Source organism: Rattus rattus, chromosome 1 (genome assembly GCF_011064425.1).
Source record: "Rattus rattus isolate New Zealand chromosome 1, Rrattus_CSIRO_v1, whole genome shotgun sequence".
Taxonomy (NCBI): domain Eukaryota; kingdom Metazoa; phylum Chordata; class Mammalia; order Rodentia; family Muridae; genus Rattus; species Rattus rattus.
This window is the reverse complement of record NC_046154.1, coordinates 1466684-1483327: the sequence shown is the minus strand read 5'-3', so window position 1 is coordinate 1483327 and position 16644 is coordinate 1466684. Positions and strand designations below refer to the sequence as shown.

The 16644-nt window shown below is 49.6% G+C and overlaps 1 protein-coding gene across 1 annotated transcript; it reads left to right on the top strand.

Annotated features, from left to right (window-relative positions):
- The first annotated feature begins 728 nt into the window (after positions 1-728).
- Polr1e (RNA polymerase I subunit E) lies at positions 729-15971 on the top strand. Its single transcript, XM_032891352.1, has 12 exons — positions 729-872; positions 1358-1461; positions 5058-5134; positions 6237-6322; positions 8370-8428; positions 9187-9331; positions 9779-9886; positions 10432-10528; positions 11488-11621; positions 14137-14218; positions 14810-14941; positions 15405-15971. The coding sequence occupies exons 1-12, from the start codon at positions 752-754 to the stop codon at positions 15562-15564; spliced, it is 1305 nt and encodes a 434-aa protein (XP_032747243.1). The 5' UTR covers positions 729-751; the 3' UTR covers positions 15565-15971.
- Positions 15972-16644: the final 673 nt, after the last annotated feature.

Genomic DNA, 16644 nt, shown 5'->3' with positions numbered 1-16644 from the left:
GCGTAAGGCTGTAACAAGATTTTGGACAGGATCTTTTAGCTGTAAAGGCAGTATTGAGACAGTTGGGGAATTTGGATACTGTAGAAAGATTACATGTCCCATCACTGTTAGTTTTCTATTCGGGTAGCTGTATTGAAATTACTTAAGGAAAGGACCTACATTAGTCAGGTTTGTTTGTTTTTTTTTTTTTTTTTTTTGAGCTGGGGACCGAACCCAGGGCCTTGTGCTTCCTAGGCAAGCGCTCTACCCCTGAGCTAAATCCCCAACCCCCAGGTTTTTTTTTTTTTTAATATTACCTTAACAAAACATGTGAGACAAAACAGAGTGTCCAATCTCTGTGAATCTGAGGCCATTCTGTTTTACAGAGCGAGTTCCAGGCCAACCAGGATTACACACAAGGTGATAGTCTCCCTAGAACGACAATAACAACACAAAATGAAGACAGCTCATAAAGAGGAACGGTTTCTTTTATTTTGGTTCAGTTTTGGAGATTTTGGTCTACGACTGGTCCCACAGCTTAGAGCCTGTGGGGAGCAATACATTACAAAGCTAAGCTCTTCATCTGGAGGCCAGCTAGGAAAGAGGAGGTACTGCATCCTCCTACAAAGGGCGTGGTCGTCGCGGGAGGAACCAAGAAGTGGGCGGAGACGAGAGCTACCCTGTAAGGGGCGTGGTCTTATTGCTGGCGTGCCCTGGGCGGGGCCTAGATATCACTTCCGGTTTGTGAGTCCGCGTGTGAACCAGCGAGCTCATGGCTACTCTGGAGTCTCCCGGGATGGATGGCCAGACTGGAGACACGGAGACAGAGGTGCTACAGAGTGCAAGATGGCAGTACTGTGGAGAGCCCGACGACAGGCAGAAAGCTGTGCTGGGTAAAGACCGCCGGATACGAGCAGAGTTCCTCATAACCCTGTCCCCTTCCAAGATCTGGGTACCACGGTAGCTCCCTGCCCACTGCCTGGAGCTGGGACAGGACCCCTGCCACCATCACCTCTTCCCTCCATTCATCTGTCACCACTTCGTATACTTCTTAGGACACTGCCCAGGATCTGACATCTCCACAGGTCTCTCATTCGCCCTTTTTCCCCTCTAGGAGCAGAGTTCCCTCTCTTGCCAGTAAATGGAATTCCCTCAGTAATTTTCTTCTGTCACAACCCTACCACGAGGTCACTTTCCTTCCCCTCCTCCAATTCCCTCTTTAGAACTGAACCAGGATTTCCTTCAATCCCCTTAAAAGTCGGACATGAGCTTCCTTGCCGTCGCTACCGGCTTCCAGCCACAATGCAATCCCCCCATCATCCCCCACCTCACCCTGCTGGTCCTGCTCGTGTCTCATTCTTTGGTTACACTCTTACAGTCCAATTCTCCAATGGGAAGCTGCAGAATCCAGGCAACATGCGCTTCACCTTGTACAACAGCACCGACTTGGTAAACCCCAGGCAGAAGTGTCATCGGATCCTGGTAAGTGCTTGCTGGTACAGGTTGTCTGGGTTCTGCAGATCTCAGAAGGTTCTTGGTGTGGGCAGACTTGGGGGGGGGTGTAGGGGGAGAAACGAAGGAGTAGCAAATGGGACTCTGGCTCCATTGAGGAGCAAGATTTGGGGTGAACGGATAGCTTTTCACTTATATGGGTTTTTATCTTTCCAGATGGGTTTTCTTTGTTTATCCCTGACTATTCTGGAATTTACTACCTGGCTGGTCTTGAACTCAGGGAGTCACCTGTCTCTGACTCCCTAGTGCTGGGATTAAAGGTGTGCAGCACCAGCCACTCCTGGCTTCATATGTTTCCCCCTTATTGAATGTTCACCATGTCCTCTTGTAGCAGGCTAAGGAAGCACCTTAATGGGATTTGCAACTCCTAGGGAAGCTGTTCAGAGATCAGGTTCAACCCTGTTTTATGTGTATGGGTGTTTTTCATTTTTGTCTATGTTCTGTGTGTGTGTGTAGCTAGTGGAAGCCAGAAGTGGGCACTGGGTCCCCTAGAACTGGAGTTACAAATGGTTGGTTGTGAAACCTTGTGGGTGCTGGGAATCCCATGAAGGTCCCATGGAAGAGTGTTCCTGACCCCAGAGTGATGCTTTTTTGTTTTTCTTGTTTTTTCAAAGGTTTCTTTGGGTAGCCCTGGCTGGCCTTGAAATCAGGGACCCACCTGTCTCCGCCTGAGTGCAGGGATCTGGGATTAAAGGCATGCGCCACCACCACCCAGCCCCACGGGATGCTTTGTAGCATCTCTGGTCTCTCCCGGGTGGATGCCAGGGTTAAGAGCATCTGCCCTCCAGAGACTCAAATTCGCCAAGTAGTACAGGCATACAGTAGACGCAGCTTGGGGTCTAAGGGAGTGCTTAGGGCCTAGCGAGCTCTGTAGGAAACCTAGTCTCTGCTTGTCTGAATGCCTTCCTGAGAAGGGTGAATCGAAATGAAGGATGGTGTGATAGCTGACGTTCGGCGTCCATAGTGAAAAGACAGAGAAGAAAAGCTTGTCTGTGATGGGAATCGAGCCAGCCATTTCCAGTGGCCTTGGTGCATAGGGAGAGCTAATGTCAGAAAGGTCGGCAAAGATCTAGGACTTGGGCTAAGGCAGTTCTGGACAGGATCCCGGTACCTGTAAGTGCTAGAAGACCAAGACCTCACTGGTTAGTTCTGTTGTGCCGCCAACTGCTATTTTTATCTGTATTCCCACTGCCTTCTGCCCACTGCCATCCCCCATATCTCCCTCTTGCCGGTCGCTTGCCACCCTCCCAAATAAGTCACTCTTTCATGACATACATACTGGGCTGGAGAGGTGGCTCAGCAGTAAAGAGCACTTCCAGAGGACCTGGGTCCAATTCCCCGCACCCACGTGGAGGCAACAACTGTCTATAACTCCAGTTCCTGAGGACCTAACACCCTCTCCTGGTTCCTGTGAGCACTTCATAAATAAGGCATGCATATATGCATAAAGGCCAAACACCCGCAACACATAACTATCTCATTACATGCATACTGTATCAGCCTCTCTCTCTGGTTTTCCTTTCTTTTACAACTCTTTCTTATGATTCTACTCTCATGCCTTGAATGTGTGCACACTCACACACTCACAGATTCACACCCAGACTTTGCATATGAGAAGAAAAACGCTTTTTTTCTAAGTCTGTTTTATTCCACTTCATTTCCCCACCAGTATCATGGTTTTATTTTTCTTTTTCCTTTCTTTTTTTAGATTTATTTATTATATGTATGTGAATATACTGTCTCTTTCTTCAGACACATCAGAAGAGGGCATCAGATCCCATTACAGATGGTTGTGAGCCACCATGTGGTTGCTGGGAATTGAACTCAGGACCTCTGGAAGAGCAATCAGTGCTCTTAACCGCTAAGCCATCTCTCCAGCCCGGTTTTATTTTTCTTTATGGTTGAGAAAGTCCCCTTGTGCATGCTTACCACATTTTCTTTATCTGTTTTTGTCACTGATGAACTTCTAGGCTTGTTCCATTTCCTGGCTGTTGTGAATCGTTTGGCGAAAAAACACGATTGTAGAAGTGCGTGTACAGTGAGCTGACTGACTTCTGGGTGCGTGCCTAAGAGTGGTACAGCTGCCTCATACGGCAGTTCTACTTCTAGTTTTTGAGGACCTTCCACACTGACTTCCACCGTGGCAGCAACAGTTTATAGCCCTACCAGCAGTGAATAACAGTTCTTTCCCCACATCTTTGCCAGCACTTGTTGTTACTTGTTTTCTTGGTGATAGGCATTCTGACTGGGGTGTGATGGAATCTCAAAGCATTTTTTGTTTGTTTGTTTGTTTGTTTGTTTGCTTGCTTGCTTGTTTTGTTGTTGTTTCTCTGTGTAATAGCCCTGGCTCTCCTGGACTTGCTTTTTACACCAGGCCGGCCTTGAACTCACAGAGATCCACCTGTCTGCCTTCTGAGTGTCACCAGGCCTGAATCAAAGCTATTTTAAAGAAACGTTTATTTGCCTGTGTTTGGGGAGGTGGGAAGAGTGCTATGGTACACATTGGAGATCAGAGAGCAGCTTGGAAGAATCAGTTCTCTCCAAAACATGGGTCCTGGGGATTGAACTCAGGTCATCAGATTTAGCAGCTATTGGTTTTACTCACTGAACCATCTTGCCAGCCCAAAAAGCAAAGTTTATTTTGTGTGAGTGTGTGTGTGTGTGTGTGTGTGTGTGTGTGTGTGTGTGTGTGTATGTATGTTTGTGTGTTTGTGTGTGTGTGTGTGTGTGTGTGTGTGTGTGTGTGTGTGTATGTGAGTGTGTGTGTGTGTGTGTGTGTGTGTGTGTGTGTGTGTGTGTGTGTATGTGTGTGTGTGTGTATGTGAGTGTGTGTGTGTGTGTGTGTGTGTGTGTGTGTGTGTGTGTGTGTGTGTGTCTGCACATGCATATAAGTCAGAGACTAACTTAGGAAACTGCCTCTGCTCGGTTCCCATGTGGGTTCTGGGCTCTATCTCAGGTGATCCTCTGGACTTTACCCAGGGAGCGGACTCAGCAGGCATCAAAGCACTTTGCATTTCTCTGATGGTTAAGGGTATTGAATACATTTCAAGTATTTATTGGTGGCATGTGTTGCTTCCATGAAGAAATGTCTATTCTGGTCATCAGCCCACTTATTGACTAGATTATTTGAGGGTGTTTTTAATGTTTAATATTTACATTTCCTTGTATACCCTCGAGATCTATCCCTTGTTTGATTAATACTATTGATACGTGGCAGAGATTTGTCCCATTCTGTGGACTGTCTCTCTACTTTGGGTAGTGTTTGTTTTGCTGTGCAGAAGCTTTTAAATTTCATTCAGTCTTATGTGCTACTCCCCACCCCCACCCCCACCCCCCAAGAACTTTACTGATCGTTTTGAAGCTTCCTTATGGTATTTGGGGTTCCCTTTCCAAAGTTTTCTTGCCTTTCCCCCAGAGAAACCCTAGATATGGCGTAGATGTGACGGGGCTGAGTCACTTGGAGGATATCTGGGGCTGGTACATTTGACTCGAAGGCTTCTGCGCATGTCATAAAGCGCTGCACATGCTCAGTGCTGACTGTTCACGGAGCCCTCCCTGCTTTTCAGGCCGCTGAGACAGACAGGCTCTCCTATGTTGGAAACAATTTTGGGACTGGCGCCCTCAAATGCAACACTCTTTGCAGGTAATGGACAACCAAGCAATGACAGAGGTAAAAGGAGGTTGCATTGGTGATACTGTCACTGGTGACTTCGGTGTCTGTTTGGGGGGTAGTTGGAGGGATCTGAAGGTTTGCCAGGACCCTGCGTTTCCAGGCTCACAAGTTCCTTACACCAGGTGTAGACACCCTGGAGAGGAAAAGATGCTTTCCTCTGTTAAGTTTCTAAAGACCTTATTTGTTTATGGCATTATTTGTGACTGTCCTATCTGCTGTCTGCTCACTTCAAGCTTGCCTTGGGACAAAGGGAGTTGGGATCCTCAAGGCTCTGGGTCACAGCAATGTCACTGAAGTGAATGACCTTGGTAGCTTTGCCCTGTACTCGCCTCTGCTGTCTTCCTTGTAACAGCATGTCCAGTCGAAGAGTCTCATTCCCAGGGCTGACACAGGGTGGATGGGGTCTCAGGATGCATCCGTGCACCTTAGGGAAACCTTTCAGAGTCCTGCTGGGCCTCAGCCCTAACTCCCACCCCTGCTCGTCAGCACTTACAAAGACACCCTGCCTCCCACAGATCTCTCCAGGAGGAACTAGGGTGTGCTTGTGTCTGTCTCCATAAAGTTTATGCAAGCCAAAATTATAGTTTAATTCTGGATTTTTTTTTTTGAAGATTTATTTATTACATATAAGTACACTGTTTCTGCCTTCAGACACACCAGTGGAGGGCATCAGGTCCCATTACAAATGGTTGTGAGCCACCATGTGGTTGCTGGGAATTGAACTCAGGACCTCTGGAAGAGCAGTCAGTGCTCTTAACCGCTGAGCCATCCCTCCCAACCCTAATTCTGGATTCTTAATACCTGAGAAAGGTTCCAGGTAACAGCAGTGTCTCTAAATGTGATTGGTTAAAAGAAGTAGCTGGCGGCCTTTCCAGTCCACAGCCATCTTCTATCCCCTTCTTTTCTTCACCTGCTACTGTCCCCTCTCCATGCAGGGATCACCGTTACATCTGAGCAATTAGATGCCTTCCTCTGACAGAAAGAAGCTGGGACCTCGTGTGCGTGGGGAAAGGGAATTGTGTAAATAGTTCCTTTTGAATAATCTATTATGGTGTCTTTCCTTCCGGCACAGACACTTTGTGGGCATTCTGAATAAGACCTCTGGCCAGATGGAAGTCTATGATGCGGAAGTGTTCAACATGCAACCCCTGTTTGCTGGTAGGTTCCAGACATGGCAGTTCAGTTAAAGACTGCACAGTTTGAATTTGTCGGATGAGTTCGTTTTTTGTTTTCTAAAACGCATTGCAGTTTCTTTCCCTAAATGGGTTCCCCCATACCTTTTAGAGACACGGTCTCATGTAGTCCAAGAGGCCCTTGACTCTGCTGGGCAGCTGAGGTCGGCCCTGCCTTTGCCTTTGCACGAGTGCTGACGTCACAGGTGTGTGCCACCGCGCAGGCTTATGTGATGAGGGGTGTGGACTCACAACGTTGTGTGTCTGCCTAGCAAACAGATTTTCCTCAGCCGTAACAGGAAGCCTCCTTGCCAGGTGTTTTTGCTTTCCTTTTTTAATTAGAAAAGTTATAGGTGTATTTTTTTTAAATGAATCATTTATTGATTCCCCACTGTGCTTCAAGTTCCAGGCTAAGGATCTGATGGCAAGTAAGAGTGTCTCTTCAGCCGAGTTAGTCAGGCCTCAGTACGTTCTCTCCCTTCACAGGTTCTTCCTAACTCCTCATGCGTGTGAGTGCAGGTACACATGCGCCCCGACACACACGGGGTCAGAGCGGAACCTTCGCTGTCAGTCCTAACCTACCGTGACAGACAGCACGTCCTGCTGGCTCTGGGTAGGCTGGCAATCTCGGGTTCTCCTGTGACTGCCTCCCATCCTGCTGTGGGAGTACTCGGGTCCCATGAGTGCATCACGGGCCTGGGGATCCACACAGAAGTCCGTGTGTTTGGGCCGCAAGCTCCATACACACGGAAATTCCAGTGGAAATTTAAATATTTTAGTACATTTCTTCATTATTTTACATGTGTATACATGCCACCGTGCATGTGTGGAGATTAGAGGTCAATCTCCCAAGGCAAGCTTGAAGTGAGCAGACAGAGGATAGGACAGTCACAAATAATGCCATAAACAAATAAGGTGATTTATTTCCCTTCGAACATGTGGATTCAGGAATGGGAACTCAGGTCATCACACTTGGTGGCAAACACCTTTACCTGCTGGCCCTCTGCCAACCTACCAAAGTGAAACTATTAAAAGTCTTTTTTTTTTTTTAAAGGTTTATTTATTTTATGTGTATGGGTCTACTGCCTGTGCACCACACACATGCAGTGCTTGTGGGGATCAGAAGGGCATTGGAGCCCCTGGAACTGAAGTTACCCTGGTTGTTAGCCACCGTGTGGATGCTGGGAGCTGAGCTTGGTCAGTCTTCAGACTCCGAAGCTGTTTAATCTTTTGATGAGCCATATTTTATGCTACGTGTAAATAGTTGATAAGTACTGGCTTGTTCTGGGTAGCACATACACAACTTTCATTTTGGGTACTTGTACACTTGCACTGTTCTGAACACCTTTCACGAGTGCCACATAATTATCTCTACTGTTATTCCTTCTTTTTCCTAAACCACTGTTGGGACTCGGCTGAGTCAGGTGACCTGTGGCTGAGCTAGCTCAGGCGAGGCCACCGCCTTGCTGTCCTGCTGGATGAGTCCTCTGTGGAAGGTCGGAAAGCGTCATGTGAAAATTCGCTTCACGTTTACATCTGCCTTCAGGACTTTGACCAGCAAAGCAAATCTGCTTATGGGAAGAGCCAAGGGTTTGGTTTCTGATCCTCTTGGCCCGCCTGGAAAAGTGCTAGGGCCAGTCACGGTGTCTGCAGGCCTCATGTCTCTCTGATTATGGATTAAGAGGCTGGAGCGGAGGACCCCTGCTCCCCAGTTCTCTTACTTGTGTACTGAGAGTATATTCAGCATTCACAGTGTACATTCATATTAGGGAAATCTTGGAATGAGGAGATCTGCTTTTCTCTGATTAATGTTAAATCAACGCTAAGTGCTTTTAAGATGTTTAAGGCCTTACAGAGCTGAGCACAGTGGCTGGTGTCTGCAGTGCCCCTGCTTGTGGGCGTTGAGACCTGGGCATCAGTTGAACTCACAAGACCAGTGTGGGCAGCATAGTCAGACCCCATTTAAAAACCAGCAGAATACACTTTGTGAGCCTTACAGTTCTGTGTTCCCTTCCTGTTCTGTGTTTCTGTAGAAGACTCTATTGAGCATGGGCCTCCTCTGGAGAATCAGAACAAGACCTTCAGGGACAAGGTGAGTGACAGTTTAGGAGGCTCCTTCCCGTCCTGGTTTCCCATCTGTGTACCAGTCCCCTTGAACTTGGTTGGCCCTCACTGGCTGCCCCAGCTCAGTTGGTCTGTGGTACTCTGCATGGTTGCTACCTGCAGAGGCCTTCCCAGTCTCCCAGGGAGCAGACCAGCTGCTGCCTCAGCCAGGGCAACGTAGCTAATGTCAGCATTTGCACCCTGTTCTCTGGGCTGATGGAGTAGAAAACGCTTTAAGTTTTGGTTCAAAATGTAGAAAATGATTGTGCCTGGAAACTCCCATAAACAAAGTCAGTTCCTTGAGTTCCTTGCTCTAGGGGAGTCTTAGAGAAGCCATCTCACCCCAGGGTGATAGATTGACTTCTCAGTGCTGCCCGGACCACTGAAAAGAGAATGCATTCTTATGGCTTGGGGAGAACCAGTGATTTATTAACAATGCCCGTTACTGGCACAGAATGGGAGATGGGTAGGCCGTGTGCCACAGATTTACTAACCCTGATTCTAGTAAAGTCTTCATTTTGTCCTGATGGGAAACTATAGATTTGTAAGTGGGGGAGACCACACAGCAAACCTCAGGGCTGATGTGGAGCGTGCGTTGAGATGGACAAGCATGAGAAAGGACTCAGCCTGATTGGCAGGTGACATAATCCTGGCTCAGGCAGCCCCCAAGCTTGCTTATGCTTACACAACTGGGAACCGCCATGCTGCCCAGCTGATCCTTTAGTAACTGGTTTGTGTCTTCCACAGTTGGATTCTTGCATTGAAGCCTTTGGAAGCACCAAGCAGAAGCGGTCCCTGAACTCCCGGAGAATGAACAAAGTCGGCAGCGAGTCTTTGAATTTCACAGTAGCTAAAGCCGCAGAGAGTATCATTGACACGAAGGGCGTGAGTGGTGAGTAGCTGGAGCTTGGGTGAAGACTGTGCCTGCGAAGGCCTGAGAGCGCTCACCGAGGCAAACGGTGGGCTGGCTCCCTTCCCGTGCTGGCCGAGGGCCTTCAGGAGTAACCCTGGAAGTAGGAGAGACACGCCACCCCATCCTGTCCTCAGTCCAGGAGGGGAGCAGGCATCGGAAGGGCAGTGTGCGAGCCCCGCCCTTGGTCGGGGTTCTCCGATGTCGCGCAGTAATTACTTAGCAGCCCACATCTCTTGGACTCTGTTCTGAGTTAATCGAGGGCAAACACATGGTACTCACTTTCTGCATCGGCCTGACGGGCAGCTCAGATCTTGGCAGGTGTTCCGATTCGAGTTTCGGAACGCGTGGTCTCCCCTGCCTAGTGGGGCGTTGGGGAGCCTGAAACCAGACAAGCCGACACTGACATTGATTTTTCTTCACTGAAAGCTTTGGTCAGCGATGCCATGCAAGATGACTTGCAAAACGACTCCCTCTACCTTCCTCCCTGCCACGCTGATGCCGCCAAGCCCGAAGACGTGTATAGATTTGAAGACAGTATCCTTGCTGACGAGCGGGTGTCTAGTCTGCGGGCTGTGATGCTTGTACACATTGGTAGAGCCAGGCTGTGTAGAAGGGTGGTCATCGTCTGTGACGTTAATAGATGTGACATCCAAATCTTTTCCCCATGTCCTAGAGCTGCTAGCGAGAGGTTGGTCAGTTAGGTTTCCTCAGTGCTGACTGGCCCATAGGACAGAGGGACACGGCTTAGCCCTGTGGGGGTCATTCTCCACAACAGTTGGCTGTGTCAAAGTCTAGAGCAGACACACTGAGAGAAGGGTTGGAACCTAGAACTTCACTGCTCAGTGTCTGGTTTATTGGAAATGTTGACACACGCTCTGATCAGGAAGAGAAGGGGGAGGATGGTCCAGGTAGGAAGTGATCCCTAAGCCGGGGTCTGAGACTCAGGGTCCCTGAGCTCTTCCCTGCTTCCTCTGTGAGTCCCTTCTCTTTGCTTCCCTACCTGGGAAATGAGGCCCTGTGGGACGACTTAGCTCCATGGGTTTCCATTTTGTTCAGTCACGTTCTTGACCCGCAACCAGTCCTGTCCCCGGCCGAGTATGATGCTCTTGAAAGCCCATCCGAAGCCTTCAGAAAGGTCACGTCTGAAGACATACTGAAGATGGTGGAAGAGAACAGGTACTCGTGGGCAGATGGGGTTTCAGTGAGTCATGGGAAAACCAGTCAGATAGAAAGCAGCCCCGTGAAGGATGGGAGGTGTCTGCTCAGCCTGGAATGAAGGAAGGAGTGAGCTTTGATGCTAGGCTTCCAGGAGCTGTGGGTGGATTCAAGGAGGAGGAGTGGTCATGTGTGTAGAGCCTGTAGCTGGGAGATGATGGTAAGGCGCTGTAGTCTGGGGCCGGGGACCAAAGCTTGCCCCGCCTCCAGTGTTTGTTGAAGCAGAGTGTCACTGTCAGTGCCCAAAGGCCAGCTTGGGAGCCCAAAGCAAGGCTTCTCTGTGACAGCATGCTGACAGATTAATTAAAATTAAATACGGATTCTAAACATTATTTATTTTAAATAACAGAGATTATCCATCCCTCTTCTCTTTTGCCATTAAAACAACTTTTTAAAAAAATGATAGTCAGATTATTTCTTAGTTCTGAGCCTTTTCTTCTAACTATTCCTTTCTTTTCTAAGATTTTGTATGTGTGTATGTGTGCCTATGACATGGGTGTCATGGGATCCTCTAGATCTGTAGTTACAGGCTGTTGGGAATGGCCCAGGGGAGTGGTAGAAAACAAACTGGGGTTCTCTGCAAGAGCAGCAATACTCTAGTAAGCCATCTCTCCCCTACTCTTTAAAAATTTGATTGTGCGTGTGTGTGTCTGAGTGTGTCTGAATGCCTATGTGTTTGTGTGTGCGTGGTGTATGTGTTTGCGTGTGGGTGCACGTGGAGTTTGATTATAGGAGTCATCCACTATTGCTGTCTACCTTATTCAGTGCGGTGGAGTCTGTCAGTCAAACCTGGTGCACCCCGAAGGGCGGGCCTCCTTAGCCGTCTTGCTCTGGGTGTATGGACGGTGTGCTGGGGAGGGGGTGTGGCTCCTGAGAGCCTGCTTTCCCTCATGTGCTGCTGTGACCCTTTCTTGTTTTAGCCACTGCTCCTTCATCATAGAAATGCTGAAGTCTTTGCCAGCAGACGAGGTGCAGCGAAACCGGCAAGCCCGGAGCATCTGGTTCCTAGACGCCCTCCTCAGATTCCGAGCTCAGAAAGTGATAAAAGGGAAAAGTAAGGCCCACAGCATTTTCTTATCCCAGCTCTTTCCAGCTGCTGGCTTGTCTGTGGTTCTGACATCACCTCCATCGATGTCTGTCCAGGGCCTCTGTGCACCCTGCCCTTCCTCCTGCTCCCGCTGCCTGCCTGAGCCGCACAGGCCTCTCCTCTCTGAATTTCTTTGTTCTGTTCTGGAAATGGGGACATGGTGGATGGGGCTTCCAGGGAGCACATTCACTGCTTTTGTTTTGTTAGGAAAACACTGTATCCAGGTCAAATGGAACAAAGAGGGAGTGCGTCAGGACAGACAGCAGTGAAGAGTAGTCAGAGCTTCGATTCGCACCTTCAGGTTGCTTTGGTGTTGTAGGACAGGACAGTCCCACTGTATATTCCTGGCTGGACTGGAACTCTCTGTACAGACCAGGCTGGCCTTGAACTCACAGTCATTTGCCTCTGCCTCCAGAGTGCCCCATCGAACTTGGCTTGTCTCTCTGTCTCTCTGTCGCGCTTTCTCTCTCTCTCTCTCTCTCTCTGTCTCTCTCTCTCCCCCTCCCTCCCTCCCTCTCTCTCATTGTTGTGGTAAAAATTAAAAAGGAACGTTTTCTATCTGCTCCCGCAAGCCGGACCCACTCGCTCCAGCTGCGACTCTGCTATGAGGTCTGCAGGCCGCCCTCTCCCGGCTGTCTCCTTTTAGCCGCCCTCTCCACGAGGTCCCCTAGGTGGTAGTTACCACTGACACACACATATCTCGTTCTGCTGGCCCTGCGGGTTCTCACTCCTCGAGGGCAGCAGAACCAGGTCCACACGTTCCAACTGCCTCTCAGCCGTTTCTTTCACACGCTGTCCTCTTTAGCTCAGTAAAATCAAAGTTCCAGAATCTTGTAATTTAGCAATTAGATTTACACGTTAAATTCTCAATCCACAATTCATCCACACAGAAAATTCACTGCCAATTGATAAAGACATAAACCGCCCACCTGACAAGATAAAGTCAGTCCAGTTCACCTAAATCTGAACCATCCTCCTCCATAGACTCCATCTCGATCCCCTCCTTCCTCCTCTCTCCCGACTTACAAAAACCTTGTCCCCTTTCCCCTCTACTGTCCAATGGTGTATCGCCTGACATCAACCTACATTTCCTCCTCCCTCCCTCCCTCCCTCCCTCCCTCCCTCCCTCCCTCCCTTGTTTTGGTGGTAGTGTTATAACACTTTATTTCAGACCGAGAAAGTCAGTTTGTAATGTTAGAAATTCCAGTTCCTCCATGCGGTGGTAGCACAGGCCTTTAATCCAGTCACTTGAGAAGCAGAGACAAGCAGATCCCTGAGCTTGAGGCCAGCCTGGTCTACAGGGTGAGTTCCAGGACAGCCCACACAGAGAAACCCTGGCTGGAAAAAACCCCACAGTTCCACCTGTTTCCGGGAGCGTATGTGGTGGCCACACACTCATACCTACCGTGCAACTTTAAAAACACAATGGCTCCTTTGCTCGGGCCACATTCTCTGCTTAGCTCTGCCAACAGCCAGCTGGTGTCCTGACTGGGATGGGTCCCCTGCCCTTCCCTGGGTCCCCTACCCCTCCCAGCTAGCTTTGCCAAGCCACCAGCCACCACTCTGCCTTTGCCCAAGGATGAGAAACGCTTTAAGACAGTTTTAATATTTTAAAACTTGCCAGATAACACAATTTCTGGGTATAGAATCTATTACCCTAAGCTTACAGCTATCCTATATCAGAAATTCACCCGCTCTAGTTGCCCTAAGACTTACATGGTTGTCTTGTCCTCTCATTCTAAAACCTGGTCTGAAGCGAGCTCCCCTCTCCCTGCATCCCTTTTCTTCCTCTACCCCCGCCATCCAACCCGGAAATCCCACCTTTTCCCCTTCACCCAGCAATTGGCTTCTGACTCCTTTATTGAATTGACACGATCAAGAACCAATTAGGGAATCAACACCCCCCTCTACGTCCCTTCTTTTCTGTACAATATAAGTGGAACAAAACCACAGCGAGTAAATTACATGGTATGAGGTATAAATGACAGCTAGTCTGTCAGCTTGTCAGTTTGCCTGTTCACTGTTTCTGTGTGCCCACCTGCTCAGTTCCCAGGTTTCCTATTCCTGTCCCTTCCCCGTTCCACCCTGCATGCACTTGTTTGTGGGTAGCTGTTGGAGGCGCCTACCTAGTGCCTCCATGGTCCGAGCACAACCAGGGAATCTGTCCTCTGCTGTGTGACTCCTGGAACTTGGTGGCACTCGTCTTCCCCTGTGGCATCATCTCACCGGTTCAGACTTCACCGTCCAGCATCTTATTGTGCTCTTAGCCTTCGTCAGTGTGTCCTTCTATCTTCTCACGCTTCCTTCATAAACAACCAGTGGTGTGTCTGACCTCAGAGTGGCTGCTTTGGATCTTGGGCCCCTGTTCCTCTTACCACGTGGTTCTGGCCATTACAACACCCCCTCCCTCACCCCCCATCTCCCTCCTATCAGATGTGTGGCCTGTGCACTCCCAGGACAATGCTGGAACTTTGTGTTCTAGGTGCCTTAGGACCTGGGACCCCGCACATCATCAACACCAAGCTGCTGAAGCAGTTCACCTGCTTGACCTACAACAACGGCAGGTCAGGGGCTCCGTATGAAGAGGAAAGCAGGCGGGAGGTGGTGAAGGGCGGGGCTCATCGCAGCTTCACGTCCACAGAGATCCAGTGCCAAAGGCTCACTACCTCCGCTTGGCTTTTGGGGGCACACAGACATCACATACGCTGTCCTCCTTGGAAGTGTTCATTTTATTTTGGCTGTGACCCCTGCAGTAAAGTGCATGCGCCCTGATGGCTGCAGAGCTGCAGAGAAGGGCAGCCAGTGTGGGGACTTAGAAGACAGGATTTCCAGCAGCATCCTGGCTGTTGCACTGGGCTGTGCTTCCTGCTCCTGCCTGAGCAGACAGTGACAGACGCAGGACAGCAGTGCTGCCACCCTGCATGGGGAAATGTGGGCAGGGCTTCCTGTCTCTTAGGGGATACAAGGCTTGGCTCACAGTTCACTGTGAGACTTGGGCACCTTAGAACAGGCTGTGTGGCTTGTCCCCCCATCCTACCCTTCCCCCACCCCAGTCCCAAACTGGGAACACTAACCACAGAGAGAAAGTTTCCCGTGTCCCTATTTTGTTTATGGAATTTAACCTCATTTCTCCTTCACTTCCACTGACCCTACAGTTTACGGAACTTAATCTCGAGTTCTATGAAGGCCAAGATCACTGCATATGCAATCATCCTTGCCCTGCACATAAATAACTTCCAGATTGACCTGACGGTGTTGCAGAGGGACTTGAAGCTGAGTGAGAAAAGGTGAGCTCAGTAGAGCACGGTGCTCCCTGCAGCAGCCTGGGGGGATCCCTACTCCTGCCCGGAGCACGATGCCCTGCTGAAGGGTGGTTAAGGGACAGGGTGACTCATGGGAAAGATCTTGGGACCAGAAGACAGTTCTCAGTGATTGAAGGAATGAATGATTGATGACTCTTTGAGAGGCACGGTATTGAATTCATTCAGTGTCCCTCACTGACTTTCTAAATAACTAAAGAATCGGAGGAAAAGTAATGGCCTCACTCCCCAGAAGGGTGCCTGGGCTTCAGGCCTGAGCCGACTACAGCTTGCTGTTCTCAATAACCCTGTGGGCTTTGAATCGCTGTGACCAAGGCGAAGTGAGGGGTGGACAGAGAACCTGCTTCATGGATGGAGCAGTGAGCTCTCTGCCCTGCCTGACCTGAGCGGCGCACCGGCATCCTCACCATTTGCTCTGTTCCTTCCCAAGGATGATTGAGATAGCGAGAGCCATGAGGCTGAAGATCTCCAAAAGAAAGGTGTCCCTGGCAGATGGCAGGGAAGAGGATCATAGACTGGGCACTCTGTCCATCCCACTGCCTCCGGCCCAGACCTCAGACCGACAGTCGAAGCGGAAAAAAATGAGCTAGATGTTTTCCACAGCTACTTCTCTTCACTTCGTTCTTACTTTTTTATTTTTTGAAAAAGAAAGTAGACTGGACCTTGTGGTACATACCTAGAAGCCAAGAACTCAGGAGACTGAGGCAGGAGGATTATGAATTCTGGGCCTGTCTGGGATGCTGCCACGCTCCACCACACCTGCAAGGCCTTACTTTAGCATGGTTACCATGCCGGAAGCCAGCATTCCAGTTATCCGTCTCCTATGCAGAAATAAAACGATGGCCCTGGTTTGACTTCATCTCCCTCCTCTGGCGTTGCTGTGGTTTGAAGTGGTAGATGTTTCTCCTTTGTAGGGTTTGGGAGGGTCTGGGGAAGTCAAAAGATCTTATCAGTCTGAACTTGGAGCCGGAAGTTAATAAAGAGGACCTGGTGCCCAGGCAGTGGTGGCCCAAGCCTTTTATCCCAGCACTCAGTTGGCAGAGGCAGGGGGAATCCTTGAGTTTGAGGCCAGCCTGGTCTACAGAGCGAGTTCAGGGCAGCCAGGGCTACAGAGAAACCCTGTCTCAAAATAACAACAGAGAACCTGGGAGACCGAGTAGGGAGAGGAGGAGACTGCAGCTGTTAGGGCTGGCAGTGGGATCTAACTGAAGAGCCTGCTATGGTATGGCATAGCCAAGTCGGGAAGCAATAACCAGAGCTTTTCCTCCTGGGTTAGACCATGTGGAGAGGCAAGGGAGTGGGGACTGGGGTGAGTCCATGTGGGAAGTATGAACCGTCAGCTTGGCGCCTTGCCTGGTTTTGGATTCAGGCCTCAACAGACTCACGGCTGGTAATAAAGTTTCTGGGGTCTGGAAGGGGAGCTGCAGATAGAGGCTCAAGGCTTTTAACAGTGCCAGTGATCCTGTGGCCATGGTTCCATAAGGGAGTTTAAGGCAGAAGTTGACAAGAAGCCTGTCATGGGTCCACAAGGTGAAAGGGGAGCTCCGACTCCTGTAAGCAGTCCCTTCTCCACTAGTGAGCTGAGGCGTGAGCACACCCACATCAGCAGAGCTCAGCAACAAAGACTGTTCTTTGGGGGTTGGAGAGAGCTAAAGGTTAAAGGTCCCACA